Source organism: Sardina pilchardus, chromosome 14 (assembly GCF_963854185.1).
Source record: "Sardina pilchardus chromosome 14, fSarPil1.1, whole genome shotgun sequence".
NCBI classification, from domain to species: Eukaryota; Metazoa; Chordata; class Actinopteri; order Clupeiformes; family Clupeidae; genus Sardina; species Sardina pilchardus.
In genome coordinates, this window is record NC_085007.1 from 21988692 (window position 1) to 22001191 (window position 12500).

Sequence of the window (12500 nt, forward strand, 5' to 3'; positions counted from 1 at the left end):
ACTTACTGGGAATACCCGATACCAGCTTCAGGGGTCTCAACACTCTCACAGCTCGCAGGGTCCTCAAGTCGAACTCGGAGCCTACTTTGTCGGTTGCGGTGCCCACGGTACTCTGCGCTACGGTCAGAATGCTGTAAACACACAGAGGAATACAGTATGATGTCAGTTGTCTGGCCTCTACTTGAACAGTTGCTCTTGGTGAAGACGGCACATGGGAATCTGTATTTTACATGACTGCGTTCACAATTTCTCTTTCACGCTTTCAAAACGCTTTTTTTTGCTGTCTTAGATCCACTCTTCACACACACAGATACACAGACACACACACACACACACACACACACACACACACACACACACACACCTGCAACTCGTATGAAAGGATTACACAAGAATTCATAACCACCCAGAGAGATATAGTTTCACAAATGTACACACACATGCACATACATACACACACACACACACACACACACACACATACATACACACACACACACACATCCTCCCTGCCTGTCAGTGTGGGAGCTTAACAAAGCGAGCGCCCACGCTTGTGAGCGCAGCCAGGCAAGAGACCATGCTGACTCCAGACTCCCCAGCAGCCCGAGTGGAACATCAGCATAATCTAATCTAATCCCATCACGGGATGGCAGGCCGTACACGTTGCCAAGGCGACACGGCAGAGCCAAGCCACACCGAGCTCATAGGAGCTCTTGTGTTACACACAGGACGAGACAATTACCCATCACACAAAAAAAGTCCACTCTCATCAACCAAAGCCCCTGCAACACATAGTAGTAGTAGTAGTAGCAATTTATGTTTAATGCCATAACAGCATCTATGGATACATAAAGGCAAAACAGGAATAATACAACAATATAAATAAAACATGTAATAAATAAAATGACATACAGTAGATAAAACAAATAATCTTTTAAAAACTACAGTTGATCCAAAAAAAATGGAGCTTTGTCTTGTGTAACAGATAAAAAAAAAACATTAAAAAAACGATAACAAAGAGAAGCATCCTCTTGTGTAGGTGTATTTAAATTTGGCATACAATAAAGTATGCAATATTCGTATACTGTACATAGCACAGCATTCAAAAGGTTGCTTCTTACAGTATCACTGGGGACACATTGAGATTTCTATGCCAAACACAAGGAGCCAGTTCCAACTGATCCTAACCAAGATAGGCACGAGCACATACATGTGTGAAAAAAAGCTGTTCTACTGTACTTTGCCGAGAGCAAACCCCCAACTATCTTCCTAATGATCTGATCTAATTACCCTCACTGCTTCAGAAGGAGACGAAGAGCAATTAGGACAAAAAAAGACTTGAGAGAAAAAAAAGGGAGGGGGGGGGGTGGCAATGTGAGAGGAAGTGTGAGGGACATTTAGAGACACAGAGACAGAGATGGGAAGAGGAGACACCACGGGACAGAGACGACACAGGGAAGAGAGATGAACAAGTGCTGGAGTGGAGGATTGGGGAGATGGGGGAGGAGGGATGGAAGGATGGAGGGATGAAGGGAGGAAGGGATGGAGGGGGAGTGGTTGTTGTTTTGACACGGGGCAGAAAGGAGCAGCTCACTGGTCAGTCCTGCGCTCGCCTTCAGCCACAGGGACTCAGCTGGCACACACATGCACACGCACACACACACACACACACACACACACACACACACACACACACACACACACACACACACACACACACACACACACATACACACACACACACACAGTAGTACACAGACACTAGAGGCACAGAGAAAATGAGAGTGGAGAGAACAAAAACAAGGAGAGGAGAGGGATGGAGGAGGTGGAGAAGATGGACAGAGAGAAGAAGACTAAACTAAAGAAACAGCAGATAGAGGGATAGAGAGAGGGATAGAGAGAGAAGAAGAGAAGAAGAGATTAAAAAAAAGCCTAAAGGGTTGTGGGATCGTGGGGAGGGTCGGGGGGGCAGAGCAGATAAGCTCCATTAAATGTGACAGAGCTGTCGCAACATGACCACCACCCCCATGCCTTTCTCTCACTCACACACAACTATGTACACACACCACCAACACACTACACACACACTACACACACACACACACACACACACACACACACACACACACACACACACACACACACACACACACACACACACACACACACACACACACACACACACACACACACACACACACACACAGTCGGAAGGCAAAAGGAAAATATAACACAACAAACAGGCCAACAAAAGTACCATGATAGTACCATTCCTACATGGGTCAACAATCTAATGTAGAATGTGGGCTGCTGTAAGGGCCGGTGTGAAAAGGCCACATTGCTCAAGGACTGTGTGCTCTCATGGTGGGCTGCTCAGAGCACAGGACCAGTTGAGCAGAGAGGAGCAGAGAAAAGCAAAAGCACTCAGACACGCACCAACACCTGTGGGTCAAACAGGAGGACGGAGGGATGCAATTTGCTCTTTAGCAGTTCTGCATAAAGCTTTCACAATCTCCCATGACTGTCAAGCGAGTCTTTCTGAATCAGTTGTTTTTGGCTCCAAATCTGCTCTACTGTAAATCTGAGCAAAATTATCTTAAAGAAGAGAATAAAAAGCTCTTTTAGGGTACGTGTTTTCTCCGTGTACACTTCCTTTGAGTATTCACACTTAATCCCAGTGAAGAAATTAGTGCAAAAACCCAATAGATACTGTGAACCTACGGACTACTTTGGGTCTGCAACTGAAAAAAAATAGTAGTAGCGTAAAAATAGTTTTAGAGGACTGGTCTAGAGCTAGCCTAGATACGTGAGCAGAACGCTTCAGTTACTTGTATGGTGCAGCCTCCCTGTAAATCATACTCTTTCTGAAATCAGTGAAGTCAGAGAGGAAGCAATATTTGAAAAAGAATCTGATCTCAAAGAAGATGATTTGTATGAGAATATGTTACGGGGATAACACCGAGTGCCGTACTCGAAAAATCCAGCGCACTCAAATCCAGAAGCATCTAGAGTAACAAAGCAGACTCTCCTTTTGTTGTGCAGTCAGCAGTTCATCCTTGCCATGCCACTGCCTCCCATCATCTATAATGCCTCAAAATAATGTCCCCTGGGACCGTCACTCCTGAAACGATGACTCACTGTGGATATAAAAAAAAAAACCTTGTGGTCACGATAAGGCCAGCACAAGATAGACAGCCAGAATTCCATTTATATGATTGGGGAGAATTCTACAGGGAGGTGGGTGACCTGCTCGTCACAGAGAGGAGTGTGTTTTTTTTTTTGTAATATCCTGCTTATCGTTGCTGCTGCAGATTTGTGTGGGGCAGGAAATAAGGAGGGTGATGCTATCAACTGTCCATTGCACACAGACTACACTCAAGACCCACGTTCCTTAGCATCTCCACATTGCTATTCTGACAAACATCAGACAACAAAACAAAACATCAGAAAAGAAAACAGTTTCATATTCAGCTATTTCACAAAAATGATCAAATTATTCAACAACACTGCACAATAGAACAGCAATCCCTTGCCATCCCTACTCTCTTTTTTACTGGCTTGGTTGATAGCCTCTGTTATTCTCTCTAACGGTCAAATAGCTCTGCCCTCTCTCAGGGCCACAGCAATTAGGTTCACACTTCAAAGGACACTGTCTGCCCATCTCTCCCAAACCGCCTGCACAATTGTGTAATTATGTCTCCAAATGACACTGATGATTGTACATCATGATGCAGGCATCCAACTCTGAAAGGAAATGAATTCACTTAGTCTAGTTCAGGAGCAGCCAAACAAAAATCCAGACTGCCATTGGGAGTTTGTCGAGTGTCAGGGACTTAAGCCCCTAATTTAGAATGGAGTAGGCCTAGTCTGATGCGTATTCCCAGGACCCCGTAGGTCTATATTTACTCACTGTGGTCCGCCCAGCAGCTAGTGCACTACCCCCCCCCCCCCCCCTCCCCGACAGCGGCAGTGATTGACAGGGACTGATTTACCTCCAGTACAGCAGGGAGGCTGCCGACAGACCTGACACTCCTTTAAATGAGCTCACTGTGCATGAGAGGAGAAGTGTGTGTGTGTGTGTGCGTGTGTGTGTGCGCATTGTATGTGTATAGCTATGTGTGAATGAGAGAGAAAGAGGGTGCATGGGTGACTGTGTGTGTGTGTGTGTGTCTGAGAGTGAGAGAGAAGTAGAGAGAGAGGTAGAGATTAAAAAAAAGACTTCTAAAATGTACAAAGACACCTGATTATGTGTGAGGTCTCCAACCAGGAATACAATTCCCAGGTCAGGTCACATCAATAGTCATTTCAGTGACCCGGAAACAGACCAGCAGGGAAGGAGAGATGGGATATGGACTCTACTGGACATGAAGCCGTTGAACAACCTGAAGTGTTATTGTGTGTGTGTGTGTGTGTGTGTGTGTGTGTGTGTGTGTGTGTGTGTGTGTGTGTGTGTGTGAGAGAGAGAGATTGTGTGCCAGAAGATGTACTCTCACATAGTATACTGTATTACTGTATTACCGGGAGCTTCTGAAACTGTATTACACAGGTGTGTGTCGAGTTCAACAGGTGTACTTCCCACAGGGGTCATTCCACCTCAATTCAACAAATGCCTTCTGCTTGACCATCTCAGATTTCCTTCAAAATTTTACCACCTGAAGAGTAACAATTTAAACTGACTTAGCCAAAATATTAGATTGGTATACCTAATACGTCCAGAGAAAAACGTTTTTGAACATGGTACCCCCCTTCTGATTTTTGGCACATTGGCGCCCTCATCTAAATCTGCAGCAAAGTTCAGATGTCATTATCTCAAAAAGTGTTCAAGCTAAAGACTTCAAATTTTCTGGGAATAATGATTGCTACCTATAGATTCCACATATTCATTCGTAGGCCGTATGGATTGATACTGACTGTGTTTCAATCTTGTGAAATCAGAAGAAAAATGGCAGATTTTTTTTCAACCCCCACATTGGGTGCTCCATTACACAATTTGTAAACAAAATGTTTGACAAATGGTTATATCTCTCTACAGAAGTGTTTAAGCTGTGTTTAAGGTGTCTATATTGCTTTTTTGTTGGAAGTATTGTAACACAAAACTGAAAAATAATCAATTTGGATGATATTGTATCTCCCCATTACAGAGGTATGACATGCTATACCAATGAATTGAACACATCTCCAGAAAGAGTATGGAATGGGCTTTCAGACTGTGAAATTTCAAGATACTTTTGATGATGTGTGCAGTCTGCCTTCCATTCACAGCTGTGGTGCAGGTTAGGGTGGATGATGCCATTGTGTGGGTGTTTGCTTTGTTTAGACACATCAGCTCAGGAGATCCCTCTCTCACACACACACAGACACACACACACTCTCTTGTCAAGACTCAAAAAGATATGAGTGAGAGTGGAGAGAGAGAGAGAGAGAGACTTAGAGATTTGGGGAGAGGGGAGGATAGAAGAGATGTGAGAAGACAGATGATATGACACTCATATCGAAAAAGAACGGAAAAAGAAAGATAACAAGAGAAAGGTAAAGAGAGGAAAAACTGAAACAGGAAGAGACTAAACAGCCCAAAGTCAAATAAAAAAAAAAACTTCAGCCAGCGCCGGCCCTCTACTGGGAGCCTGTGGATTTAATTACTGTGAACCTCAGACAAGGAGAGGTGGAATTGACTTTTTCACAAGTCTGTGTCTCAGACAGGTCTCTCCCTCACTCCCACATCTCCGAGCAGTGGTCAACAGGCAGCGACAGCTAGACACTGACGACAGGCTACGCCAGGTAGCGAACGGTCACAGCATGAACGCACTGCATCTTACCAAAAGACACACACACACACACACACACACACACACACACACACACACACACACACACACACACACACACACACACACACACACACACACACACACACACACACACACACAGACACACACACACACACACACACACACACACACACACTATACCAGATAACTAATTAGAGACATAATTATACTGGAAAATGAACATGGCCCAGAACCCCTCACAAACCTAATGAACAGTTTCCAATATTACTGGCCAACATCATTGATAAAAATGATTGCGCTAGTGAAGTCCCACTGTAATTATTTCCTGATTGCAATCCAATAGCCCTTTAATTGACCTGAGTTTAACACAATACCAGGGCTACCTTTCAAGGATCACACCACCTATTCTCAAAATCAAGTAATGGCACTCTAAGCACACATCTAAATAAGTAATAATGAAGCTAACGGCTCTGCTTTTTTAGGGATGTCTTGGTCCTAGAAAAGAAAACGTTACAAAAGACAACCAGTCTGGCAGCCTGACAGTCTCAATGAACCATAGACGTCTGGGAACGGAGGGAGAAGGCAAACGTGTGGATGAGCAACTGCTCTCTGAATGGGAGGATGGAAACAGAAGCCGACAGAGCCATGGAAGAGCCCTGCCACAGCTGGAGGGCTTTCTCTGGGTTTTTGAAGAAACGCTCCCAAATATGGCCGTCTCTGAGTCACCGAGAGAGCAGAGGGGAGGATCACTGAGGTGGAAGAAGCGACATAAAAAAAAAACAGAGAAGCGCGCGTGCACAAAGTACATACACACACGCACACACGCACACACACACACACACACACACACATGCACACACATGCACACACACACACGCACACACACATGCACACATGCACACACACACACACACATACGCACACCCACACACGCACACACGCAAAAAGACAGACAGAGAGACAGAGAAAGAGGAAGAGAAAAGACAATTCCTGAAGCAGTAAAACAGTAAAGCAGACCATGAGATCATTCATAACTGCAATCAAAACAAATTGCTCCACAACTAAAAAAAAACCCCTGATTTTGTTTTGTACTGTATCTGCTAATCACTAGCTGCACAGCGTTAGTCTTTGAAAGCCTAGTCATTTTGTGAACATTTGGCCATGGCAAGCTCTAATGGACATTGTTAGAAGGCTGGATTTGTAAGCCTCTGTTGCTATTGCTCCTGTGGCTGCCGCGGTCATTGGCACTGCCTCTCTCCATGGCCATCAGGTTCGGACATAACGCTTCATTTTAGAGCCCCAGGATGTGGTCAGGCTTTGGGTGTTTTTTTGTTGTTTGTTGTTGTTTTTCACTGGAGCAGAGCCGGGCTTTGATGCCAAGCGTGGCCCGGATCAAGCCATGGTGCGCCACGCAGAGATGGCGGTGGGCAGAGGAGGCTGGCATTTACCCACGACGCCTGGGAAGAGTGGCCTGATGAAGGCATCCTGACTGCCATGGGCCATTTGGATCAAATATGCCAGCCTGGCAATGCAGCTTCATATGGAGATTCGCAAATGTGCAACACACACACACGCACACACACACTAAGAATGTTCACTGATTGATGCACTGACACACACACACACACACACACAAAGTATACACCGACAGATAGACACACACGCACACACACACAATATGCACCAATTCAGACAAACAATACAAGCACACATCTGACACACATGGCAATTCAAACGTACACTCACTCACTCACACGCACGCACGCACGGAAACCACAAATAGACAAGACTAAACAGAGCTCCCTCTCCCTCATTCCAACACACTCAGTGGATGCACTCCTGCATGAGCGCTGCACAGCCAAGCAGAGGCAAATATAGCAGCGAAGAGAGAAGTATGGGGGTTGGGGGTTCCAAACTGATCTCTGAACTGAACTGCCATCCCCCTCATCATTCCACCTCGGCTGGATGGAGATGAAAAAAACCCTTTAGAAGCTCCACCGCCACAAAACACACAAATGTGCACACACACACGTACGCGCACACACACACGCGCGCGCGCGCATACACACACAGAGAGGGGACATGTGGCTGGAGGTGTTAATGGAATCCTGTGTTCCTGGGACACTGGTGTGGGGCCGTGCGGCCATGCTGGTGTGACCGTGGGGTGAAGTGTGATGAGAGAGAGCGAGAGAGAGAGAGGAGGTTGGCAGAGGGAAGAGGGGCTGGCATTGGCACTGCCACCGAACCAGAGGAGTCGAAGCACCACCCTCACCTCCACCACAAACCACCTCCCCCCACCTCGGGTGTTTATGTACCCGCCTCGCTCGATTACAGCAGCGGCTCGTGCCGCGGTCGCGTGCCCACTCCACTCCCTCCATTGCCCGCCCGCCCGCCCGCCCGCCCGCCCGCCCGCCCGACTCTCCTCCTCTCCTCTCGTCCCTTCTTCTTCACCCATCCGCCCTCTGCTCCACACTTTCATTCCCACTGACTCTGACACTCCTTCTTCTCTCTCTCTCTCTTTTTTTTCTCTCCCTGTCTCTCTCTCTATCTTTCTCTCTCCCCAATTTTCCTCGACTCACTCATCCTTGCTCTTCAGATCCTCTCAGACTTCTCGCCTTCTCACCAATCAGTGTCTCCGCTGTTTTCTATCTGTCTAGTTTCTCCCTCTTGTCTCAGACGCTATCTCTCCTCCTCCTCCTCCTCCTCCTCCTCCTCCTCATCGTCCTTGTGAAATAGTAGAATAATTAACACAGAGTTTGCTAATGTGTCCCTGGATGATCTCACACTAATTGCTGCGAAAATTAAAGGAACGAAAAAGCAAAAGAACAGTCAGTCTCTCTTTCTTCACCTTATAACCTCAGCAGCAATGAAATTTAACTAGGTCACTTTCCACTTAACAATGTGCAGAGTTATGTTATTAAGTGTATAACTGAATTGAAAAAAGGATTGGCAACAACTAGCTACAACATAGTCAGAGAAAAACACACACTTCCCATGAATAAAGACCACATAAAAATGACTTCCCATCACAGATACATGAGCTTCTCCCAACACCAATTATATGGCGAAAACAATTACTTCAGTCAGTACCCAGAAAAACAAAGAATTTGGCTCCTGAGTCAGTTTACTACTAAAAGGTGGTGGTGGTGGAGGGGGGGCACCATCCCATCTCCCCTATGTCACATTGTTTCAACCAACTAAACTGTGTGTGAGTGTGTGTGTGTATGTGTGTGTGTGTGTGTGTGGGAGCATGCCGAGGTGGCCCCGCGGGCAGAATGGCACGACGCTAGCTCATTACAGGGCCCAGTGGGCAGGCGTTCTGGGGGAAGCGAGTGCAAATGAAAAGGATTTGGCCACCGTGTCGGAGGCTAAGCACACCCCCGCTGCTAAGCGCCCGGCCGGATGCCTTCACTGTCGCGTGTGACCCCCCCCCCACACACACACACACACACACACACACACCCCACATCCAACCCCCACCACCCCCTCTGGTTGGCCCATATGGGATTGGATCTGCTCCCTGACACAAGCTCTCCTTCTTTCTCTCTCCATTCTCTCTTTCATTTCCCTCCCCTCATCGCTCTCTATTGTCCCTGCTCTCTCTTGGAAAGATAACATATGCGTCTTCGCGGGGGACTTGGACGTGATCCCACAATGCTTTTATAGCGCGTCCCGTGTTACTCATTTTCTAGAGCCTTCTAGCTGGATGTAAACACCACAGCAGTCCATCACAAGTGAGGTGAACTCAGAACGCCTCTTACCTGGTTGGCACACGACGGCACGATGAAACCTGGGAGGGGGGGGGGGGCACGATGGTGCAGAGGAGGGGAGATGGAGCGATAGAGAGGTTTATTTAAACGACAGAGGAGTAAGAGAAGCCCTGGGATGACTCACCAGTGGCAACAACGCCCAGTGAGAGGAAATGTCCTTTCAGGTCAAAACATCTGCTAGTCCGTCTTGATTGCAAACTGTCCTAACTTTTAATAGAATGATTGACACTGGATATGTAGACTCGTCTTTAAGTTTGAGGCATGTACTGTAGGTTAAGAGGAGAGAGCCTCTGCTATGCTACCATTTTTCTGCTTTCAATATTGAAAGGACATAAACGTTACATTTTCTTTGCCTGAAATACCTGATAATGAGATCAACTGTGCGTGTGTGTGTGTGTGTGTGTGTGTGTGTGTGTGTGTGTGTGTGTGTGTCATATCAGTAGGCATCTGTGTATTGTTTTGTGTTCGACTATCACGCCAGACCTTCCGCTGTCGCATTCATTAAGAGCATGTGAAGAACGCACACATTCAAAAGCTGCCTCCCTCTCTCTCCGTCTCTCTCTCCGGCTATTAAAACCTTGTCACCGGGAGATGAGGCTAGGTGTAATATCACAGCTTTCATAGCTGTATTAATTTCAAGATAGTTTCCAAGAGGAGCAAATCAACCGAAACCCATTTTCCTCCCATATGCCAGCGCTAAAACAAAGGTGCCACACTTACGTTATGCTTTTTTGCGAGGAACCAAATTTGGTGAGAAATTGCCGTTTCAGGCTGCTGAAAATATTGGATAAGAATATTTCTCACGGGAAGAAAAAAAAAAAGGTTCCATGCAGATATAGCATAGCAGCCGTGAAATGTGAAGCGTGGACCAAGAAGTGACAACAAAAATATAGCTTTTATCTTCCTCTATCAGCCCTTTAATATGGTGGCTGAGCGAGCCTGGTGTAAACGAACACTCTAGTCATCTACAGTATATGCCTGTCTGTTCACACCATGTCAGGAATCAAAGAACAGGCTGTACAGCGAGTTCACGCCAGATGAAAAGAACTGACCACTGCACCATAACATGCAACTCACAGGGGTGTAATGTACCATTTTAGACCACATAAAACACCCACGCACATACAGACACAGCGTATCACACTCTCACCCTAATAGGTAATCGACATCAAGCGAGATGCTTCTTCTTCGATTCTGTGTTATTACTGTTTTCTTTATCTGATACATCAAAAGAGCAAACTCGTGTGTGTGTGTGTATATGTGTGTGTGTGTGTGTGTGTTTGCATGTACATGTATGTGTATGTATTTATGTATTTGTGTATGTGTGTGTGTGTGTGTGTGTGTGTGTGTGTGTGTGTTTATTGGACCTTCAGTCTAGCACTAATGAGAGGTAAAATATTCTGTCATTAGCGCGGTGCTCTGAGCCCTACTGACATAAAACAGCTCACTCACTTTAACGTTGGTCAAGCAGAGGCACACACACACACACTATACACACACCACACGCACACACCATACACACAGACCGACCCAAACGCTCAGTGTGATTATTACGAACAGCCACCCACTCACACATTAGAACAGAGTGTACTGTGAACAATCCCCCGTCCCCACCCAAACACACACACACACACACACACACACACACACACACACACACACACACGCTCAATGTGCAGTGAGAGTCATGTTTCCAATACAACCCAGTACAGAGAACATAATAATTTGATCTTCTTGATTCATTCGGTCAATAGACAAGACACGACTGTGAAGTGCTTTCACTTTTCCATTTACTGCAACATATTCATTGTACACAGGTGTTTCATGATGCCTTTTCAACACCTGTTTCCAGAGAGAAGCATCTTCTATAGAGCATACCATCATCAAGGCTACACCAATGTTATCATGCCCCGAGCACTATCGACATTCAGGTGAAAAACACCTGAAGGTCAATGTTCCATCTACAGCCTACACCACCTAAGAAGGAGGGTGCTCTGGTCATGCTGAGGAGAAAAATCACTGCAATCTATTGATGGGAGAAAACTAAGGAGAGGAAGAAAAAAGCATCGCCGAGAGGATACGAAAGGAGCTTTTAAACTATGCTGACCGCACAGTATAAAAATCAACCACTCCACCTCGAGTTGCCGACGCGCGAGCGAACGGTGATCTACAGTACCAGCTGGACGGTGTGAGAGACAACAAAAGCCGGCCAGCTCGAGGAGGCACGAAGCAATTTGTCGAGACACAAGGCCCCCCTGATGGCGTGGCAGCAAGCGGAGGGAAAAAAACCTGCTCTCATCAGGGCTTTAGAGACACACAGCTGGGCTCTTCACTCGAGCCACATGGAGCGGGAGAGAGCCAGGCGTGTGAGACGAGACGAGACGAGACGAGATGAGAGGAGGAGAGCACGCTCAGATCACTACTGGGGGTTTGGAGCAAATGCAAGACTCGATCTGCAAATCTGTGCGTCTGTGCATATTTGCACACACGTGGGAATTCTGGGAAATGCAGACTGGTAATCTGTGCAACTATTTGATTTTACTACGGTGTGGTAGTACTGAAAACCTAGTTTGTTTTCTTCAAAATACTTTCTTATGATTTCTGCACAAAATGATGTTTGAAAGAAATGAATGCTCTGGAATCAATGTGCCTAGTGCCAAACAATCCAGCCTCATCCTGTAAACACACTGGGACATTTATAAGAAAAAAGTGTACAGATTACATGCAAAACACTGTTGTTTCTTGTTGCTTTTGAAACCACTTCATGCAACACACAGAAAGAAAAGCAATGAAGAAAAGCACAAGAGAAAGGCAAGGGGAAAAAAAGATGCAAAAGAGCGAAAGGAATACGCTGTAGCATCATCGTCCCGTGCCCCACTTTAAGCCCCGCATCTATGGACTGTCAGGCTGCAGACGGTTGGCATTGTTGCCACGGCGCTAC

The 12500-nt window shown here is 46.1% G+C and overlaps 1 protein-coding gene across 1 annotated transcript in view; it reads right to left on the reverse strand.

The window, feature by feature from the left end:
• Positions 1–12500, reverse strand: part of cacna1bb (calcium channel, voltage-dependent, N type, alpha 1B subunit, b) — a 148778-nt gene that overhangs the window by 91791 nt on the left and 44487 nt on the right. Inside the window, exon 7 of the mRNA XM_062554103.1 lies at positions 7–84. Coding sequence (XP_062410087.1) covers positions 7–84 — 78 coding nt within the window. The remainder of the gene's footprint in view (positions 1–6; positions 85–12500) is intronic.